General features: G+C 42.8%; 2 protein-coding genes and 1 long non-coding RNA gene across 8 annotated transcripts; all 3 read right to left on the bottom strand.

The window, feature by feature from the left end:
* Nucleotides 1-4,035: 4,035 nt before the first annotated feature.
* LOC119310540 lies at nucleotides 4,036-7,525 on the bottom strand. The gene is made up of 4 exons (XR_005150721.1): nucleotides 7,007-7,525; nucleotides 6,248-6,461; nucleotides 4,169-4,262; nucleotides 4,036-4,083 (listed from the first exon to the last, which is right to left on the bottom strand). It is a non-coding gene; the product is annotated as an uncharacterized LOC119310540 (long non-coding RNA).
* A 1,258-nt stretch (nucleotides 7,526-8,783) lies between these two features.
* Nucleotides 8,784-11,969, bottom strand: LOC119305715 (putative F-box protein At3g17500). Its single transcript, XM_037582164.1, has 6 exons — nucleotides 11,901-11,969; nucleotides 10,103-11,477; nucleotides 9,935-9,994; nucleotides 9,720-9,815; nucleotides 9,571-9,642; nucleotides 8,784-9,116 (listed from the first exon to the last, which is right to left on the bottom strand). The coding sequence occupies exons 2-6, from the start codon at nucleotides 11,375-11,377 to the stop codon at nucleotides 9,021-9,023; spliced, it is 1,599 nt and encodes a 532-aa protein (XP_037438061.1). The 5' UTR covers nucleotides 11,378-11,477; nucleotides 11,901-11,969; the 3' UTR covers nucleotides 8,784-9,020.
* A 476-nt stretch (nucleotides 11,970-12,445) lies between these two features.
* LOC119310537 lies at nucleotides 12,446-17,321 on the bottom strand. Of its 6 annotated transcripts, XR_005150719.1 has the most exons (6): nucleotides 17,084-17,321; nucleotides 14,378-15,924; nucleotides 14,180-14,299; nucleotides 13,933-14,028; nucleotides 13,765-13,824; nucleotides 12,446-12,861 (listed from the first exon to the last, which is right to left on the bottom strand). XR_005150719.1 is itself a non-coding variant. In XM_037586253.1 (5 exons), exons 1-5 carry the CDS (start codon nucleotides 14,600-14,602, stop codon nucleotides 12,790-12,792), a joined length of 573 nt encoding a protein of 190 aa, XP_037442150.1. In that variant the 5' UTR covers nucleotides 14,603-15,041; the 3' UTR covers nucleotides 12,446-12,789. The 6 variants fall into 6 exon arrangements, 2 of the variants coding, with proteins under 2 accessions (XP_037442150.1, XP_037442151.1); XR_005150718.1 differs by lacking the exon at nucleotides 17,084-17,321 and having other exon boundaries at nucleotides 13,933-14,035; nucleotides 14,378-17,077; XR_005150716.1 differs by lacking the exon at nucleotides 17,084-17,321 and having other exon boundaries at nucleotides 14,378-17,077.
* Nucleotides 17,322-22,711: the final 5,390 nt, after the last annotated feature.

The raw sequence follows: 22,711 nt of genomic DNA, 5'->3' as shown, positions 1-22,711 counted from the left end.
AGAGATTAGTTCTTTTTCTTCACCACCCACATCTGAAGGGGTGGCAAAGAGTTCATCACTCTGTGAGCACCATACGAGAATGATGGCATAGAAGCCAAACCATTTCGTTTCACATAAGAGGGGTTAGGGTAAACATATGAATAAGCAGAGAAATTCTTCGAGGACTTATGAACATAATGATTTGAAGAATAATGTGCATATTCGTAGCCCTTAGCTCTACCCTGCGAAACAAAGTTGTTAGCACGATGATAATCATATGAGAACTTTGATCCATTTGAGGAATTTGGTCCATATGAGGACTTGGATCCATATGAAGAATTAGGTCCATATGAAGAGTTTGTTCTGGGGTTCCTATTCTTCACAGGTGGTGTCATGAGAACATTCACCTGAAGACCTTCAACATAACTTTTGGGAACCCAGATTTTCTTCATAGGGGAACCGTTCCTGCAGTTAGTCCCAACATATCTAGCAAATACTTCACCATTCTGATTTTTGGACAGTTTATAGTTGGAGTCAAATGACTCATCAGAAGAATGAGGAGATTCACATGTAAAGCCAGATAACTTGGATGGATCAACTGGAGGTCCCTTTGCAGCAACCCATGAGGTTTTGGGGTACTGCTCAGGCTTCCAATATGTTCCATCGGCATTAAGTTTCCTCTCAAAGGCAATACCCTCTTTCCTAGGGTTTCTGTTGAGGATCTGCTTTTTGAGTACATCACAAAGAATCTGATGCCCTTTGAGGCTTTTGTACATGCCTGTCGTGTACAGTTCCTTCAGCCCTGCATCGTTAGTGATACTAGCAATGTCCTCAGATGAGGAATTAGTGATAGCTGAGGCAGGTGAAGAATTTGTAGCAGTTGAAGCATTTGAACATTCAGGTGAAGAATTAGCAGATTCACGTTCAATGCACTTTAAGCATGGAGGAACAAATTCTTCCTGAGAAGTGATGATTTGTTGAGCAAGTAATGAATTGCGCTCCTTCTGAAGATCTTCATAACTCACTCTTAGCTTCTCAAAATCTTGCTTTCTTTGAAGAAATTCATAAGAAAGTTTCTCATGATCAGATAAGAGAGTGTTATGATGACTTTGAAGGTTATCAAACCTAGACTGAAGTCTCTGAAGATTTTTAGTCAGGGCTTTAGTGCGATCCATTTCTTCACCCAATATATCATCACTTTTGTCTAGCATATTTTGAACCTTTTCAAAAGCCCTTTGTTGTTTTACAGCAATCTTTGCAAGTTTAGAGTAGCTGGTCTTGAGATTCTCATCAGATTCATTTTCACTAGATTCAGAGGAGGTGTATTTGAGTACCTTTGCACCTTTTGCCATGAAGCAATAGGTGGGAGCGTAGTCATCATTATCTTCATCAGGCTTGTCGGTGGGGTCAGTTTCTTCAGTGTTGAAGATGGACTTGCTAACGAAAGCAGTAGCGAAGGCCAGACTCGCCACACCAGATTCAGATTCTTCAGATGCCTCCTCTTCCTCATTTTACTCAGATTTAGCTTCAGAGTCCATTTCCTTGCCAATGAATGCCCGAGCCTTCTTGGAGCTGCTCTTCTTGTGAGATGAAGACTTCGAGGATTTTGATGACGAAGATTTTGACGATTTCTTCTTCTTCTTCGCATCATCAGAACTGTAATCCTTGTATTTCTTCTTCTTCAATTCCTTTTCCCACTGAGGACAATCTTGAATATAATGACCAGGTTTCTTGCATTTGTGGCACAGTCTTCTCTTATAGTCACTTGATGAGGAATCACTGCTTCTTGAGGATTTTCCAAAGTGACCACGTCTTGAGAACTTCTGGAATTTCTTCACGAGCAGTGCTAGCTCCTGGCTCAATTCTTCAGGATCACCAAGGCTACTACCAGAGTCCTCACATTCAGACTCAGACACAACCTTGGCCTTCAGGGCACGTGGTTTGCCGTAGCTCGAACCATAGAGATCTCTCTTTTCAGCAAGCTGGAACTCGTGATTATTTAGCCTTTCGAGGATATCGGCAGGATCAAGAGACTTGTAGTCAGCCCGTTCTTGTATCATCAGACCAAGAGTATCAAATGAGGAATCAAGTGATCTCAACAGTTTCTTCACCACCTCATGGTCAGTGATGTCAGTGGCACCGAGGGCTTGAAGCTCATTTGAGATGTCAGTGAGGCGATCAAAGGTTTGTTGGACACTTTCATTGTCGAGTCTTTTGAAGCGGTTGAAGAGATTCCGAAGAACATCAACTCGAGAGTCACGCTGAGTTGAGACTCCTTTATTTACTTTGGACAGCCTATCCCAGATAAGCTTAGCAGTTTCCAAAGCACTCACTCTTCCATACCGTCCTTTACTCAGATGGCCACATATGATATTCTTCTCTTGAGAATCGAGTTGCTTGAATCTCTTCACATCGGTAGCGTTCAGTGAGGGTGAGACAGAGGGAACACCATTTTCCACAACATACCAGAGATCGTTGTCAATAGCCTCGAGATGCATTCGCATCTTGTTTTTCCAGTAGGGGTAGTCCGTCCCATCAAAGGTAGGACACCCAGCCGAGACCTTGATCATACCTGCGGTCGACATAACTAAAACTCCAGGCGGTTAAACCAAAATCACACAGAACAAGGGAGTACCTTGCTCTGATACCAATTGAAAGTGCGTTATGTCGACTAGAGGGGGGTGAATAGGCGATTTTTATGAATTCTTCACTGAGGAATTTGCCGGTGAGGAAATTCCTTAGCGAAGAACTATTAGCAGCGGAATAAGTACTTAGAAGTAAGCATAACAGAATACAAGCATGGTCATCATGATGAAATGAAGACTAGCACAGAGTACAGAAAGCGTAATCACAGGATAACACAAGATGAAGACAAACAGACTGAAGAAATTGAACTGAGGAAATTGAGAAAGTCTTCAGTCAAAGTCTTCAAACACAGATATGAACAAACACTCAACACAGTAATGAGGAAATGAAAGGGTTGAGGAAATAGAACCAGTAGGTTGGTGAAGATAATGATTTGGTAGACCAGTTCCAACTGCTGTCTCAGTTGTACGTCTGGTTGGAGCGGCTGAGTATTTAAACTCAAGGACACACAGTCCCGGACACCCAGTCGCTGAGCACGCAGCTCAGGACACCCAGTCCTCACCGTATTCTCCTTGAACTAAGGTCACGCAGACCTCGTCCAATCACTCGTGGTAAGTCTTTAGGCGACTTCCAAACCTTCACAGACTTGGTCACTCGGCGATCCACAATTCCTCTTGGATGCTCTAGACCTTGACGCCTAACCGTCTGGAAGAAGTACAGTCTTCAAAGGTAACAAGCATCGGATCCACGCAGGATCAATTTCTTCAGTGATGCTCAATCACTTTGGGTTTGTAGGGGTTTGGTTTTGGGTTTTCCTCACTTGATGATTTTCGCTCAAAGTCCTCGGAGGATGGGTTGCTCTCAAATGACAAGTGTCAAGTTCTCTCGGAGCAGCCAACCAGCTAGTGGTTGTAGGGGGCGGCTATTTATAGCCTAGGGAGCAGCCCGACATGATAAGACATAAATGCCCCTCAATGATATGACCGTTAGGTGGATAAGATATTTTGGGACAGCTGGCGCGCAGCACAGGAACGGTCGAAAATTTGACTCTCATATTCCTCAAGGCTATCATGTTCCTCACTGTGTAGGTATCGCACTGACGAATTCCTAACTCCTTAGTCAGAATAAATTCATCAGTGACCAGAATAACTTCGTCTCTGTCACTGAAGAAAGTGACTGAACTGTATGAGATTTCCAAAGGCTTCACTCGAAGGGATTGGTAGGTGTAGGATTTTGAGTTGAGCATCACATGGAAATTTTTCCTTAGTATTTCCTCGACCCCCCCTTTAACAGTACGGTGTTTCCTATGACTCAAGAAAGAGAAAATGAAACTACGAAAACAATAGTCTTCACACTTCATGTTCCACAAATGAATACCAAGTCTTCAAGGTCACACCAATTTCTTCACTTTCAAAGTCTTCAGAAAGTCTTCAGAATATCAAAGTCTTCAGTTGAAGAACTTCATTTTTAGGGGTCGACTTTCTCTGTAAATATCAAACTCCTCATAGACTTATAGACCTGTGTACACTCACGAACGCATTAGTCCCTTAACCTATAAGTCTTCAATACACCAAAATCACTAAGGGGCACTAGATGCACTTACAGGCGCCCGTCCACGGCCGCGCTGATGAGCTCGTCGCCAACACAGGTGCATGCTCTTCAGTATGTAACTGACCTCACCTGAAAGCCTTGCCAATCTGCATATGGATCGTCCAATGCTTTAGTTACAAGTAATATGAACACAAATAAAGACACACCCAGAAAGAGACCTAGATGAATGGCATTACCAACTACTACATCATGTTGCATTATTCCTTCAGGTACAGTTGTATGATAACATTCTTGACATTCACAGGGTTAAAGGACTGTATGGTCCCGACCACTCCCGACGGGACGCTCACCCCGTGCCAGGATATAAGCAACACCCAACACTTGGGTGATGATCAGTACCCAAGCACTCGATTTAGTTTTGTTGCTCAAATATTGAATTGTGTCATTGATTGCAGACCCTAAAGAAGTAAAAAGGGCAGAGGGATAGAGAGCAGTATGCACAAAATAGGGACGTGATTAATAAGAGACGGTGTGAGGTCTATAAACAGAAGAAAATTGCCGCAGCCGATATCAATGGGGCACACACCCAGCTGGCTGTATCACAAGGTAATGATGATCAACTTCATGATATATGGCCCAGTTTTATTGCTATATAATGATCTATGATCTGTTCTTCTAGACCGTAATGAGATAAAGAATCAAATGGAAAGGGAGCGGTATGCACAAAATAGAGAGGACATTTTAAAGCGACAACGTCCAACCCGCGAGCAAAATAAGCATATTGCTGCCGTCCTTGATGGCAGTAACATTGTAACACAGGTGTCGGCTACCGGACAATCGGCAGTCACACAACTGGAGAACATAACATGTGCAGGTGGTGCAGTCACTGGATTGTTGCTCAACTGCTAAACTGTGTCATGAATTGCAGAGCCTAACGAAATAAAAAGGCAAAGGGATAGAGAGCGGTACTGTAGTTGGTCCTATCCTGAATCTCTCATCAAGGCAGAGATGAGTGGACGTTCCAAAAGCACTTCTACGGTTTGTAGTTAGTCCTACCACCCCATCTTCTCAAATAAGATTGTTTTTCTTTTTATTTGTGGCTTGTGATGCTAATACTTTTTCATTTGTTGGTGCCACAGCTAAAAGACTGAATGATTTATCAAATATGCATCCAAGCACATGGAATTAAAATCCGGTAAGTGGAATGCTCTAAATGTTACAACAGTTTTCATTTTTCTGTATATAAATGAGGTCATCTTCTATTATAAAATTTTCATATTAGATGGCTGCAGGATAAGTATTGCATCATAAACAAAAATAGGAAAGTAAATGTATAGGCTCGGAAACAGTTTGGATTTTACAAGAGAAGATCTACTAAAGTACATTCAGGTAGAATCAATTGCAGAGCTAGGATTTGCAAGCAGGTTTGTCTCATCTAAAAAAAATCCCTATATCCCTCCCGGTTTGAACAGATTATGTGCAAACTTTATATATATGTATGTGCTCATCAGTGAAATGTCTCAAACTATGCTTTGATGTGAGACCAGTCAAACACTTACACAGTGTAATTACATAAACATGTTGCCATATGCAGAGTGTAAATGTAGGTTTACTAGTAAACGCCAAACTAAGACCTAAAAAGTACTATATCAGGACCAGATTTAAATAGGTTTTAAGATAGCCAAAGTGTACCCTTTTTTTTGGACAGTACAGTCATACATTCTTGTCCGTACAGGCAATTCCAAAAACTCTCCTGTACGGAGAAGAGCAAGTATAGGCAACAAAAGTTGAGTAATTTTAGTCAGAGTCCGAAGTCACGCAATCATGCTTAAGGCACGAGAATATGTGCAGAGTCTTAGCAGGGTACATTTGGTATGCTGGTCTTCTGAGCCAAATGTGATTTTGAGCTCTTAACAAGGTGCATTTTGTAAGCTATTTATTCTTATTTTTAACTGCATAGCATTATGAAAACAGGATGACATATAAGAACTGAAATATGAAACCCATGCATTGGACTACCTTAATACACCCTTAAGTCATTTCAGGTAAAGAGAAGCTTCGATGTATCACCGAGTCTAACCAATACATTCAACAAATAACTGGTATACTCGGAAATTAAGTGAGTAAGTACCTGATCATTCTGACCGAACAAAATCCAAGACTATCATGAAGTAAAACTGTCAAGTACTTCTTCTGTACAACGCTCAAAAGCTTCGGGTTGATGTATATGGCAGGCAGGTATGCCTCCCCATTCACATCTTTCTGTTTATCCAGAGTTCCAAAAATTTATGATGGAACAAATTCGACGACTCTTCCATGGTCTTCAATATCCATTCCTTGTATGCCTGCAAAAGCACTGGTGTTATAACCGGGAGTCCGGGACAAGAAGAAATACATCTAGAAGGTTGTGCTATATCAATTATTCATTCTTTAACCTGTCTCTTCGCTTTGCTATAAATCTCGGATATGGAAAGTTAACCATAAATTTTCTAAAAACATGCTTCCGTCTTTTCAGAAGAAGTAAATTTCTTTGGCAGGATCAAGCCAAATCAACCTCATCTGTCTTGGTCCCTAGCTCCTGACAATGCCCCTAGCCACCCAGAATTCAAATCCACCAATCAATCAACTTTATGACAACATGGTTGCCTCAAGAATATTAACTAACTAGAATCTCCACTCATAACAGTTGTTGCAGCAAAGTTAAGAACGTCTAATCGAACAGCTTACTCCAACTTCTATTTTTTTCCTCCCCGATTCTAAAGCGACTCTCATACTTAAACCTAAGATATTGAGCTACATATGTACTGTACAGTGATGAATAGCAACTAGGAATCAGCAAAAGTGTTTCGCAAAAAAAAAGGAATTAGCAAAAGTGGGGAATGGGGAGTACCTCAAATCAGAACTAAGAATATATGAAAGCTGGAGTGGGGAATAGATCATCAACCGGCGCCGGCTTGCAGTTGCAGGGGACCAGCCACCGCGGCACTACTGCCGCACCTGGGCAGGGCAGGGCACAGCACAGCCGCACGCACAGGGTGGTGGGAGCCGACGACGAGCAGACGCTCCAAGCGTCGGGCGAGCGAGACGGAGAGGAAGGCACGGAGCCGGGCCACAGAGCTCCGGATGCATGATTGCCACGGCTGCCGATCTGGTGGAGACGAGTCCCGCGCCTCCGCGTCGGCCTTCGTCCACGCCTAGCACTGGGTCAGCCAGCGAACATGCCGAGATCGAGCGGATCCTCGGGCACTTCAGAGACCGATTCGACGAGGAAGTGCGGAGAAGAGTGGGCAGAGGGGGTGCGAGACCTCACGTCGGCTGTGGAGACGAAGAGGAGGGGCGACCTGAGGAGGTAGAGAGAGAGTTGTGGGCTTGTGGCCACAGGGAGAAGTGGGGAGACAGTGAAGTGATAAGGGCAGTGAAGGTAGGTGACGAGGTGATGAGAACTGAGAGGAAGAGTCAGGTGTTCCTTTTTTTCTTAGTTTTTTTCGGTTCTTTTCTTTTTGAGTTGGTTTTTAGCCCTTTTGGTGAAGTCGTAATTACAGATGTAGCATTGGGCGTTGTCCAATTCAATTTTTAATCAAAGTAGCCTTTTTTGGTCATTTGGTTTGTTTTTAGGGTTGGACTTTGTACAATTCAGTTTGGCTGTGCGCGTGCGATTTTTCACAATGGGTTAAAAAAGGTGTTCAGTCACGATGATTTTGGAAGTTTTATAAAACTATTAAGATTTTTATTATATCAAATTTTGTAATCATGCAAGTCATCTTGTGGTCTTTGGATGTTAAATTTCATGGAGTAGGTAGATATTTTGTCCGACGCTTCTAAATAGATAAATTTTGCTATATAGAATGATCCATTGCCAACCATAGAAAGGTTATGATTTTAAATTTTGTCAAGTTCAGTTCAATTTTGATTATACTTACGTTTTCTCCAGCATTATTTTTGAGTTTTATGCCATGAATTTGTTTTTCCAGTTTTACAAGTATTTGCATCTGAACACTTGGCAGCGATTTTTTAAAGTGTTAAGGGTCATTGGCAAATATTTTATGATAATAACGCTTGGATAGGATTATTTAACACTAACACTTTTGTAACGTTTTCACTCTTTACAGAACCCAAGTGGCAACAAAAAAGGGGAGAGAAAACAAAAAAGTAAATTACTAAGTTATGCAATTGAATTTTAATGTTATATTGTGATTTATTTGTTGCATTACTTGTTTGGAATGGGGAGAAATAGATGAATTAAATGAGATTTCCACTTCCATATGTTTATTTTAACGATGAAAAAATAATATTATCTGATGTGCATAAGTATATGTTATTTTAGAATGTGTGACTAGCAAGATGCACGTGCATTGCATGGAACATCAAGATGCACGTGATTGATGGTCGGACTTAGCGGAGGCATGGGGATGAACGACGCTGGCAGCGGCCACCATGCCAGATTATTCCACAGGCTTCCTTTTTTTATTACTCAACAATGAAGTTGGGAGATAAGGATGAACGAGAGAGGTGCCGGCATCCTTTTGCAAAATTATCATAGTTTGCTTTCTATCCGTCAGATATAGATCGGGCGGTCTATATTGCAAGATGGCAGGTACACCATCATCCCCCAACTCGGGGTTTTATAAGAGCAGAGATAGAAAAAAAAATCGCTGCCATATGTTGCATGTAAAAGAGTATAATTTGTGCGTTAAAAGAAACGTGCGTTGCACGTGCACACTTACTAGTATCCATTAAGCTCATATTCTTTTTTGGGGAAACCTCATATTCTTTTAGTGGAACATGATAATGATGAACCAGCAAGATTTTTAAAATGCCCGTGACGACGCACTGGCGTTCTACTAGTTAAGTATAATTTCTTATACTTCTCTGTGAATATGGTGGTGGCCGCCGGCGCTGCCGAATCAGGTTGTCCACGTCGACGAATCAAATCTGGAGCTGGGCTTCTTCTTCCGCTTTGGCCTTGATGGGCCAGCCTCGCTCTCCTCTTCATTTCTCTGCTGCCAAACAAAGGATACTGTTCTAAGAAAAAGCATACAAATCTTTTTAAGAAAAATAGGTATGCAAATGCTGATCTACAATCTTGTAAAATGGCATGATTTGTAGTATTCAAATAGTTCTAAAACCAGGAAGGTCCCTGCTCTTTGCTGAAGTAAATTAACACATATGGTGCAGGGCTTCAACTTTATGTGTGTCTAATTTCGATGTTTCCAAGATGAATCAAAATATCTACTTCAAACTTTTAGCAGACTGCAGACCAGTGCTATGAATCTATTAATTGAATTTAAACTGAAAAGCACGTGTTACAAGAGTGAGTCCCATCATACTGATATACCCGAATAGCAAGAGATTAACTTACTTATTTAAGGGAAATGATGCTAGACTAGAAGGAAACAAGTAACAACAACAGGGAGGCTACTAGAGTAACTGGAAGCTAGTAGAGCCATCACAAACCTTTGCCTGGTCTGCCGCTGGGATCATCTTCTTGCTCTCACTACTGAAGGCGTCAGCTGCCTGGACTAAGACCTATAAATAATATGTCAATTTCACAACATCAGACAAACAGCAAACGATTCTGCTCAAAGAAGACCTCCACACCATACCTTCCATGGAGCATCCAAACTATCAACATGAGACTCCAGCATGTCCGTCACCCGCCTCTGCTCCACCCAATTAAGCCGTCGGTGGGGGCTATCCTGCTACACTCACATCAGGCAGTTCTAATTAAGAATCCTCACTCCAAAATTAACTGAAAAATGTTGATCCAATGTGTAAAAATCTTGATAACTTTCAATTCGACGCGGAAGGATAAGTTTACCTGATCTGGTGGGGCAGGCAAGTTCAGACTGATGGCTGCGCCGATCACATGTGCCATTTCCTGCCAACAAGGGTTATTACAGTGTGTCACACTCAAATCTTCAACAGTAATGAAACATATACTACTGTACTATATAGGTTAATAATAAGGGAAGTGCAGCTATCATACATGCATCCTTTGCTGAATCCGATGGCCTGATCTCCACAGCTCCTGTATCTTAGAACGGTCATGTTCCCACGCCTCCCACTTCTTCAATTTCCAACCCTCTTTTCGCTTTCGCGTGCGCACCATACCGGCCTTCTTGTATGCATCCAACCGAACAAGTGACTTCACACACATATAGGATTGCGTATTCTCGTAGCTGCGGGGGCTGGAATCTAACAGCTTCACCAACTTGGTTTCGTCAATCGTAAATCGCTGGCTTGTCAATTCATGGCAATATATGCCACCATTACGACTATGCATGATAATCTTATCCTCGTAGATGAAATGCGGTCCAAGAACGCTAAGTGCTGGCAACTCAATACTATACTTCTGGGTCCAGCTTTTCTCTACCTTGTTGTCAAGTGTCCAGATATGCAGCTTCCTTGCGAGCACGGAATCTCTTCTGGCTTGAACAGCAGCCACAGACACCTTGGAATCTATCTCCGTGATCCAGTAACAGAACGGATTAGCAAATGCAGGATCCGCAAAATCAACTTTGGGCAACCGTATTATTTCTAGACATTCATCTCTGAGATCAAAGGATATAACGGCCCGTCGCCAGTTGCTTTCTTTGTCATGGGTTAGCCAGTACATTGCTCCGTCAACATTGACAACTCCACTTTGTTTCACACAGTACAGGCTTACAACTTCTAGAGTTCTGACGTCCCTCCACTTGTCATCGCCTAGCGTGTAAACTTGAATGACACTGAAGGAACCACCATCAGGATGGAGCTTCTGGCCCGGAAGAAAGTGCACGATCTTGTATTCATTTGTAGCTGGGCTGAAACCAAAGCTGTAGAACGAAGATTGATCTTCCGTCGCGTACTTGACGGGTTTGGCTAGGTGCATACTTTCACCGGTAGCGAGGTTGGCTATCTTGATGGTTGAGTTACTCGAGTACAAGCAAACAAGGCCATTGCACGAAGCGCACAAGAAATCATCAGGATCAATCACGGGCACATCCCGTGTCGATGGCGACCAGGCCTCATCAAAGAGGACTGCTTCGCTAGGGAAGGACTTGCCTGAAGCCCGGCCTCGTTGGAAAAATAAAAGGGGGCGAGGCCGCGCACGCCTGAGGTGTGCCATGGTGAACTGCGGATCCCGGATGATGCCATCCCACTGCTTGCAGACACCACAGCACCTCAGCAGATCGCTCACTGGAAGCCTCACAAGTATCAGCTCGATGAGATCTTGCGGCAAGCTGGCCAGGCGTTTCTTCTTTGCTGGCTGCATCGCCATGGTTTCGGTCGAAAGCCACAGTGAGAGCACTACCAGATCCTTATGCAATCAAGAGTTTCACGGACTGGCAAGGCAAACGAAGTCGGAGACTGGATAAACTCTGCAGAAAATACATGAAAGCAAGATCATTCAGCGGAGCTTTTAAACATCATGGGATCAAAACAGGAGGAGCTGAAGAAATCGCCATATGCTCTCAAACGTTATCCCTCTTTATATGACTACTCAAGAGGTTCGTCAAACAATCCATGATCCATAATCTTTGAATCTAATATAACTATATACCCAAATAAAAGAAATGGATGTACTGCTACCAAGTCATAGGGCGCCGCCAATAGTTCGTGCTGGACTGAATTTCATACATACGATTGGAGTTTTCCCTTGCAGGTTGCAACCCTAACGATCGATTTGTATTCCCTACGGGATCAAGCAGGCGCATGATGCGGAAGAACCGCGATTGCAGAAAACGTAGAGGAAGGGAAAACGAGATCCGGAGTTAGGGTAGGGGAGGGGAGGGGAGACTCACGGGCGAATTCAGATGAGCTCCTCCGCCGGCGCCTTGGCCCCCGCGAGATGAGAGAAATAAAAGATGGGATCACGCCGCCGTTTCATCGAGAGGGAGCGCGGTATTTAACCGTCTGGGCCTGACTCGCAGAATTGGCCCGGTTTGAACCGGATACGCCTTCAATCGTGGGACTTTTTTCATCGTCAATTCAAAGAGTTTTCAGTCAAATCCTGTTATACCTAGTTTTCGCCGTGCCAAATTTCTTTTGAGAGCAGCAACTCCATTGAAGGTCAAGGTTTTCTTTGTGGCGAAGCTATGCGCGACAGACTTCCTCGGGCCGCAAACATTAAGAGAAGGCAAGGACCGAGTGATGGTTCATGAGGGCATTGGCTGTTCTCGGAACCCCAATTTGTTAGCGACTTACTAGTTGATTTGGTTTCTATCTTAGGTGGGGCTGTTTTGTTTGATGATGATTTGCAACAAAAAAAATTCAAATGTCCTTGGGGAGCATCCTCATTCACCCATTTGTACCGGCCTTGAGCAGTCGGTTCAGACTTGAGAGGCAATATGAAAGGTTTTGCTTTCATCCATAGATAGAAGATTATAGTGCAACTACAAGTTTCGCACTTCCAAGTACAGTACTCTGTAAATCTTCAATATATACTCGGTGGCAGGAGTTAGTCTGATCTTCAGATCAAATGGTCTTGCTGCCCCGCAGATTCTTCAACATCTCAAATTGACCAATATGTTTAAGTGCCATAAATATCAAGAATTCAAATGGAAACATGACAGTGCATAGATCACTGTTTTACAGGTGAAACAGCTAAACGTTCCCTCGGGGTACAAACAAACAAGAGTTGAACAACAGCCTGAGCGAGCTGAGAAGGATGTCATGATAAGCTCTCAAGTATCAAATCTTCACATCATCGCCCTCACTGCGATTCTGAGAAGAAATGCCAGCGTCTGAACTCGAGGCGCCGATCTGAAACATGAGTAGGGTTCAAATACAAGACAATACTTTCATCACAAGTCAGGGGGAGTGTAGAATTCACATTTGAGGAGAGCATAGCATAATTGTTTTCTTTTCCTCGAAAGAAAAAGGTGCATAGACTGTTTTACAATGTCATTAAATTTCAAATTCAAAGCTCAAAACAGAAAATGGGAAATGGAAATTTTGACGTTTACCAATCAATTAATCCATGCTTCATATACTGAATGTTCCTTAACTCCTCCTGTGCTAATATGTCTGCTATATAAGGGTGTAGGATGTCGAACAATTGTAAGTACCTCTCCACTACATTACTTGACAGCAACCAAAGTAACTTTTAATTCCATGCACAGCTATCATTATTCATTTAGTGTGCCAGCAAATGTGCAAGAATGGAACTGCAGACAATACCATCGATTCAAAGGTGGTAAAATCAATAGCTTGATAGGACCTATATTTATGCAAATCTGAAAATACAAGTTAAGGAAGGAATAGACACGCAAAGTATTTTGCAATCAAACCCAGTTCACAAATTTAGGGCGCCTATGTTAACCTCAATAAAAATATATTTCTTATTGATGTAAAGTATGTTGACTGTGGGCTAGCTACGTAACAGCGTAATGAACACAGTAACTAGACAACTTGCACAGTAAGGAAAAGGAACTAAAGTACACAAGTATGCATACATTAAAATATGGGATGGAAAATAATTGTATTAGAGGGGAAGTCAATCACTTGTATGAAAGGAGATAATACAAGTACTTCGCTTATATTTCAAAAGAAGCTAATTTGTCTATTTATTGCGGAAGAGATTAAAACAGATATAGGAGACAAGAACTAGTGAGCTATAACAAAAAGGAAAAACATGAATAAATTAGAGCAAATGTAAACCTTTACCTGATTTAATACAGCATTAACCATCATGCTAAAGATACTATGCCTTGCCTCCCTCGTAGCCTGTAGACAAGTTAACTTTATTAATACGCAAAAAAAAACTTTATTAATTTGACATGTCTTAAGGAACAGTTGCATATGATCTGGCTTGTAAACTTGAAACACTATTACCTTCGTAATATTATTCCAATTCTCCATACGAACAAATAAATTTTCCATGTCCTGCTTCTGCGACACACAATTAAGCCGCCGGAGGGGCCTTGGCTGCTGGAGTCTCATGCAAGAAATGTGTTGAAACAACAATAAGGGTACACTTAAAGAATAGTATTAAATATTCTACTTTTCAGATGATTGTCGACCATTCAAACTTAATATGAAAATAAAAGGTATGCTGACTTCCATTTAGATAAAGAAGTACCTGATCAGGAATGTTCGGAAATATTTGATTGATTTCCATGCCTATTTCCAGTTGAATTGTGTCATCCAATATACGCGGCAGCACATCATTGATCATCGTGTGATAGCATTGTGCATGTGCCTATCAAATAGCAATGCAGAAATTATTAAAATTTCCAACAAATTCTCATTAAGCTAAATTTGAATTCAGCCTACATACAGCTCCCACATGCTCGTCTCGATGAGTATCGGTCCATATTCTTTCATTCTCAGAGAGCTTGTGCTCCCACACTTCCCACTTCTTCAATTCCCACACTCCCCGCTGTTTTGGCCTACGAACAATGCCAGCCTTCTTGTATACATCTAAGCGTATAAGTGACTTCACACAGATGTAGGATTGCATGTTGTCAGGCTTGTGGGGCTTGAAATCTAACAGCTTTGTCATCTTACACAATTTAGTATTGGAATTGTCCCCAAGCAACTCATAGGAATATAGGTTACGGTCACGACGTTGCAATATGATCTTACCCCTATGAACCAAATTTGGACCCGGAATGTAATCAGGTGAGTACTGAATATTGTACTTCTGGCTCCACCTTTGCTCCGTTTTGTTCTCAAGTGTCCAAACTTGCAGCTTACCAACAAGCCTTCTGGGCCGAAAGGAACAGGTTTGAGCCGTTGCTATACATATCTTCCCATCAATCTCTCTAACCCAGTCATGGATTTTGAGTCGCTCGACTAGTCGCGACTAGTCGACGACTAGTCTATGAGTCGCAAAAATATGGTCGACTCAACTTAGTGTCGACTCGCGACTCTCAGTCGCGACTAGTCACAACGCAGGCTCGACTTCTTCCGAGTCGCTGCCCCAGAGCGACTCGCATGAGTCGCGACTCAAAAACCATGAACCCAGTACCGACGAGGCCCACCACCTGCCGAGTCTTCGAGTACAGTTGCTGGCAGTTGTATCCGTGCAAAACTTTCTTCACTGAGATCAAAGGTAATAACTGCATGCTGCCAGCTAGCTACCATGTCTTCAGTTAGCCAGTACATTGTTCCACCAATATTAACTGCTCCAGAGTTTTTTACACAGTTTAAACTTAGGGCTTCTGGAGTTTTGATATCTCTCCATTTCTCATGACCAAGCGTGTAAACTTGAACGACTCTGAACCTGCTATTATTATGGAGAGGGCGGCCCTCAACAGAATCACCAAGGAAGTGTATAATCTTGTATTCTTTTGTCACTGGGTGAAATCCAAAGTTATACAAGAAGAAGTGATCACCCCTTAAATTGTTTACAGGTTTATCAAGATGCAGACATTCACCCGTTGCAAGGTTAGCTATCTTGAGTGTTGACGACTTTGTGTATAAGCAAAGAAGACCGTTGCATGAACCACAAAGGGAATCACCAGGGCCAACCACTGGCACTGCACATGTTGACTGTGACCAGGTCTCATCAATCAGGATAGCATCAGCAGGATAGAGCTTTCCTGAGATCGACTCTTGTGGAAAGAATAGGAAAGCACATTGGGGCGCATCCTGGAGGTGAGAGGTGACAAACTGGGGATCTCGAATCATTTTGTGCCATTCCTTGCAGACACCGGTGCACCTCAACAAAGTGCTCACTGGAAGCTTCAAAAATATCCGATCAATGAGTTCTCCTGGGAGACGGTTTATAATGCGTTCCTCATCTTTTTGCTTCTTTGGTTTGGTTTCCTCAGCCATAGTAAGCAATCTAGTCTCTTGAGGAAACCTAGATACCAAATTCTTCTGCAGACACATTTAAAAACAATAGGGCAAACTGAATAGAGATTATGATTGAAGTAATTTGCAGGAAAATAACATGAAGTTTAAGTGAAGTTTAACAGATGTTTGAGTTTATCTTCTTAGAATTGGTAAAGAAGGAAATAAGCGGCAGGCCTTACAAATATGGAGCCCTGTATGGCTATCGACTAATGACCACAAACAAATCAATATATGTATGATGCCTACAAAGTTGAAAATCAAGCTAGCTTATTACTAAAAGCATGGTGAAAAAATACATATCAATATGCATATATGAAACACAAAGCGAGTATGACACCGCTAAAACTCGCCATACAATTTTAGCCAAACGCCGCAAATGAATCTCCTCAACAATTATGTGCATCAACGCAACAACCAGACAACTTAGAAATAGTTTACATTGCGACACTGGACAAAACAAGCAGATAACGCATTTTTTGGCACTAGAAAAGACATACGAACTCCAAAATCAAGCAGCAAAACTGCATCAGCGACAAATAGGACCGGTCATAGACAGCAATTTCTGCACCTTTTGTAAGTTTCAGTGGCTACAGTAGTATCCAAATGTCTAAACAGCTTTATGCTATATTCCGGCACCGCGAAACAGAAAATAAGGGTGTGTCACTGTCAGGTTGTTCACATTACTCCAGCCTGTATCGTATCTGGGATCCTGGCTGAGTTGATGCAAAGATAAGCTCAGATGTGTGTTTGGTGTCCTATATGCTTTGGGGCAGGCTGAGCAGAGATGTTGTTTGGTTGTTTCTATCTAAGGGTGTATGAGAGATGATGTATTTAGCAGATATTGTTTGGTAGGTTGCACCTAGCTGAAAAACTTCTGATCGATATGAGATGCAAGCTACCAACCAAGGTGCAAAGTGATATATACATAACACATCATCTTTGGCATCAAATTTAAATTATCATCAGTCCTCATGAGCAAACTAGTACAAGGCAAAATCCAAATGTGCTTATCAATTCCCTATTTTCTTTTAGAAGAATTCATATCCAGTTATCCACCAATTTTGTGCCACTAGAAATACATTACCAACAAAAATATAATCACCATTTATTATATAGAACAACCATAACAAATCTGAGTGAGAGAAGCAAGCTAATTTTTTTTGGAGAGGAGGCCGGCTACCACCTCTCAACGGCGGCGGCGGAGAAGTAGAAGAGGGCTGGTGAGGTCCCCTCTGGCTCCTGGATCTCGATGGCGGCAAAGGAGCAGAAGGAGGCGGCGGCGGCCCTCCTTCAGGGCGGCGGAGGCAAATCTGGGGACCGGTCGAAGGAGGAGGAGAAGGCGGCGGCGGCGAATCTTAGACCGGACGGAGGGGATGGGCGGACCGGCGGTGGCAGCGGAAGCGGGCGTGGTGCGGGCGAGAGCAAATGTGGGGAAAAGAGCAGTTGGCTTGTTTTCTTTGTTTCTTTCGCTCTTTGTTTTTCGTTCATTCTTAATTTTATTTTGTTTATATTTGAAATATTTTAAATATATATTTATATTAGTTTAATTTGCATAATTTCTAAAAAAATCATTGCGCATTAAAAATGTTCAATCTACAAAAGCGTTTCATGATTTTGGAAAATTATTTCGTACCATTAAAAAAGAAGCTCGTAACATTTGGAAAAAGGTAAGTAACACATAAAAAAAATGGTTCCCATGTTTTTAAAATTGTTCATGCCATTACGGAAAATGTTTAATGTGTGTTCAAAAAAAGTTCAAAGTGAACTTGACAAATGTTCAACATTTATTCGTAAAAATGTCCATCGTGTATTTGGAAAATGTTCAGTGTGCATCTGAAAAATGTTCAACGTGCATTTGAAAAATGTTCATTGTGTATTGACAAATGTTCAACATGTATTCACAAAAATGTTCAGTGTGTATACAAATTTCTTTCAACTCATATTTAAAAATTGACATGTACAGTATTTGACAAGAATAAATAAAACAAGAAACTGAAGAAGAAAAAAAAAGAATATAAGATAACCCAAGGAAAACCAATGAAAAAAATACCGATTGAAACCAAAAAGAAAAAACACATGCAGAAGCTTCTAAAACCGGTCTGCACATGTCTATAGAAGCATCCCAAAACTACTCCAATGAAGCTACATTACACATTATTGGACCAGCCTGCTCGCGAGAGCGCCAGAGACGAGTCATCATTTGCTCTCTCAATAGGCGAGATCTAGCAATTGCGTCCAAGGAACGATTGAGTCATGTGTATCCCTCAATCTGATTCAAAAGGTATTTTTGCATTAGTTGGGCCAGGCCCAGATAGCTATGCAGTTATGTTGTTGGTCTGTTGGGGTCACTTCCGGTGTTAATTACTTCCATGTAGTTGATGCTTAGTGATTATTTGGTGAAAGATATGTGTGTTCGGATTGTTATCATATCATTACCCCACTGATTATGATCATTATAATGTCGTGTGAGTTGTCTGTTACGTTCTTGAGGACTTGGGAGAAATCTTGGTGTTAGTAACCATGTGAAATTGAATGGAGTTTAATGTTTTGATATTATGTTATGGTGTAATTCTCTAGTGGTGATGGGTGAACATCAACTACATGCCACTTCACCTATAAGGGCCTAAAGAAGAGCATTGTGTGATTACTTTGTTTATGATGGATGGTCGGGGTGACAGATATTACCGGACCTAGAGTTTATGAATGGTTGCATGACGAGTTAATGGGACCCTAAATTTTAATTTTATGGTTAAATTTATCTTAATTATCGTTCTTATATTTGTAGATGCTTGCATAGATGTTATAATCATAAGTATGTATGTTGTTCAATTAAGGGTAATACATAAGTGTAGGCTCCACCTAACAACAATCATCAAGGCAATGAAAGTTAAATTGCACTAGGTGAAATACTCTCGTCGAGAATGATTTGATCCATATAACATATAAGAGCATCTCTAGCCGCGCCCCCAACAGGCCCCCCAGGGCGACCTTTTTCGCGCCAGCACCGAAAAAAACCAGTCGCGCCCCCAAGACGCCGAAATTTGCTGGCTCGGCCCGTTTTTGGGCCCGGCGATCCTAGGCCAAACCCAGCATGCTGGGGGACGCTCGGGGGCTCTGGTAGAAGGAAAAACACGCTTGGGACACACTATCGGGCGAAAAGCCAAGGAAATCGTCCAGATTCGCCCCCCACCCCCGCGCGCTCGGCCACTACCCTGCCGATCCCGGCTCCGCCCACCGCCCAGCACCGCTAGATAGGCCATTCCCCACCGAAAAAGAGAGAAGGTTTCACCGCAGCTACCTCTCCAACACCTTCGGCGAGTTTTCCGGCGCTCCGGCCGCTCAGGGCGGTATACCCGTGGTTGTGCACCCACCACACCCGCCAGGTGTTCGTCGATTTGTCTACTCGGTGATGGACTCGGACGACAAGGAGGCGCTCGCGGTGTTGCTGGAGGAGGAAGTCGATGCCGATGTCCAGGACGAGGAGCATCTCATGGTCCTCACCGCCCTCGCCGGCCTGCTCGCGAGCAATGAAAAGCCGTGGCGAGGTGGCTCGGCCTGGGGCGGCTGAAAGCAAAGAACCGGCATCATCTGGAAGGCTATTGCATGCTCTACTCCGACTACTTTGCCGACGCTCCATTGCACGGCGACAAAGTATTTCAGCGCCATTATCGGATGAGCCGAAAGCTTTTCCTCGGGATTGTTAATTCCATCTGGGAGTTCGACAGCTACTTCAAGTGCAAGAAGGATTGCACCAGCACACTTGGATTCACCTCAATCCAGAAGTGCACGACAGCTATGAGAATGCTTGCATACGAAGCTCCCCGTGATTCACTCGACGACTATGGGCGCATGGCCGAGTCCAAGACCATTGAGTGGTTCTACAAGTTCTGCAGGGCAGTGATACGTCCATTTTGCATCATGTTTTCCTACCGTTATTTATGTTGTTTTACAGTATAATAATGCTTTTTGGAGTAATTCTAATGCCTTTTCTCTCATAATATGCAAGGTATGCACCAAGGGGGAGAATTCTGGCGGCTGGAAATCTGGACCTGAGAAAGCTACGGCAAGCTACATATTCCGCACAACTCCAAATGAGTTGAGACTCCCCGAGGATTTTTTATTGAATATTTAAGGAATATTGGAGCAAATAAGTACCAGAGGAGGGCCACCAGGTGGGCACAACCCACCTGGGTGCGCCAGGAGGCCCAGGCGCGCCCTGGTGGGTGCTGCCCTCCTCGACCCACCTCTGGTGCCCATCTTCTGGTATATAAGTCATTTTGACCTAGAAAAAATAAGGAGAGGACATTCGGGGCGAAGCGCCGCCGCCTCGAGGCGGAACTTGGGCAGGAGCACTTTTGCCCCCGGCAGAGCGATTTCGCCGGGGGAACTTTCCTCCCGGAGGGGGAAATCATCGTCATCATCATCACCAACAACTCTCCCATCTTGGGGAGGGCTATTTTCATAAACACCTTCACAGCACCAACTCCTCTCAAACCCTAGTTCATCTCTTGCGTTCAATCTTTGTATCAGAACTATAAATTGGTGCCCGTGGGTGACTACTAGTGTTGATTACATCTTGTAGTTGATTACTATATGGTTTATTTGGTGGAAGATTATATGTTCAGATCCATTATGCTATTCAATACCCCTCTGATCTTGAGCATGTTTATCATTTGTGTGTAGTTACTTTCGTTCTTCAGGTCACTGGAGAAATCATGTTGCAAGTAATCATGTGAACTTGATATGTGTTCGATATTTTGATGGTATGTATGTTGCCATTCTCTTAGTGTTGTTATGTGAACATCGACTACATGACACTTCACCATATTTGGGCCTAAGGGAATGCATTGTGGAGTAGTTATTAGATGGTGGGTTGCGAGAGTGACAGAAGCTTAAACCCCAGTTTATGCGCTATTCCGTAAGGGACCGATTGGATCCAAAAGTTTAATGCTATGGTTAGAATTTATTCTTAATACTTTTCTCGTAGTTGTGGATGCTTGCGAGAGGGTTAATCATAAGTAGGAGGTTTGTTCAAGTAAGAACAACACCTAAGCACCGGTCCACCCACATATCAAATTTTCAAAGTACCGAACACGAATTAAGCCAACATGATGAAAGTGACTAGATGAAATTCCTGTGTACCCTCAAGAACACTTTGCTTATCATAAGAAACAGTTTTGGCCTGTCCTTTGCCTCAAAAGGATTGGGCTACCTTGCTGCACTTTTGTTACTACTATTGTTACTTGCTCGTTACAAATTATCTTGCTATCAAACTACTCTGCTACTTACAATTTTAGCACTTGCAGACATTACCTTGCCGAATACCACTTGTCATTTCCTTTTGCTCCTCATTGGGTTCGACACTCTTACTTATCAAAAAGAGCTGCAATTGACCCCATATACTTGTGGGTCATCAAGGCAATTTTCTGGCGCCATTGTCGGAGAGTGAAGCGCTCTTGGTAAGTGGAAATTGGTAAGGAAACATTATTACTACGTGCTGAAATTTATTGTCACTTGCTACTATGAAAAACAATCCTTTGAGGGGTTTGTTCGGGGTATCTTCACCTTGACCGGAACCACAATTAGTTACCCCCTCAACCTACTGCACCTACTGAAAATATTGAATATGAAATTCCTTCGGGTATGTTTGAACAACTGCTAGCTAATCCTTATGCAGGAGATGGAACCGAACATCCTGATATGCACTTGATATATCTAGATGAAATTTATGGATTATTTAAGCTTGCAGGTTTGCCCAAAGATGAAGCTAAGAAGAAGGTTTTCCCTTTATCTTTGAAGGGAAAAGCATTGACATGGTATAGGCTATGCGATGATATTGGATCTTGAAACTGGAACCGTTTGAATTTGGAATTTCATCAGAAATTTTATCCTATGCATCTAGTTCATCGTGATCGAAATCATATATATAATTTTTGGCCTCGTGAAGGAGAAAATACCGCTCTAGCTTGGGGGAGGCTTAAGTCAATGTTATACTCATGCCCCAATCATGAGCTCTCGAGAGAAATTATTATCCAGAATTTTTATGCTTGGCTTTCTCGTAATGATCAAAATGTTGGGGATATAACTATTTGTGTAAGCCGCCCAGGAGGGGCCGGATTATGCAAAGAAGACTCACCGGAAAGAAGCCCAAGATCAAGCATGAAGATGGCGGTTCAATAAAGGGCTTAAGGCCCACAGGCGACTTAAAGCCCGTTGTAGCAAACCGCCACAATGGCATGAATTGTATCATAAGGTAGATTTAACTAGTCACCGAGCCGAACACTGTTTATAAGTCGGTCGAGACTCTGTAAGCCATAGGGCGTCAACCCGTGTATATAAGGGGACGACCTGCTGGCGGCTTAGGGCAAGAAACAACTCATCGAGAGCCGGGCATAGCGTATCTCGCTCCCTGGTCATCGAAACATCAATACCAACCCAACTAGACGTAGGCCTTACCTTCATCGTAAGGGGCCGAACTAGTATAAACCTCTCGTGTCCTTTGTCTCGATTAACCCCTTCAAGCTTCCTAGTTGCGATGGCTCCACAACTAAGTCCTTTCACGAGAACATCTGACGTGACAATTCCACGACAGTTGGCGCCCACCATGGGGCCAGCGCACGGTGGATTTGAGTTCTTGAAGGGCAACTTCGAAGGGCTCAAGGGATACATAGTGGGCCGGATGACCAAGAGTCGTCGCGGCAAGATCTACATCGATGATGAAGGCTGGGGCCCCGACGCCGGCTCAATTGAGTATGGGTACCGGGTCCCCTTCGGAGGAATCCACATCTTCATCGGCCGGATCGGTGAGCCG

The sequence above is a fragment of the Triticum dicoccoides genome, chromosome 5B (genome assembly GCF_002162155.2).
Source record: "Triticum dicoccoides isolate Atlit2015 ecotype Zavitan chromosome 5B, WEW_v2.0, whole genome shotgun sequence".
In the NCBI taxonomy this organism is placed as follows: domain Eukaryota; kingdom Viridiplantae; phylum Streptophyta; class Magnoliopsida; order Poales; family Poaceae; genus Triticum; species Triticum dicoccoides.
The sequence above is the reverse complement of the archived record's forward strand: the minus strand, read 5'-3'. Positions and strand labels throughout refer to the sequence as shown.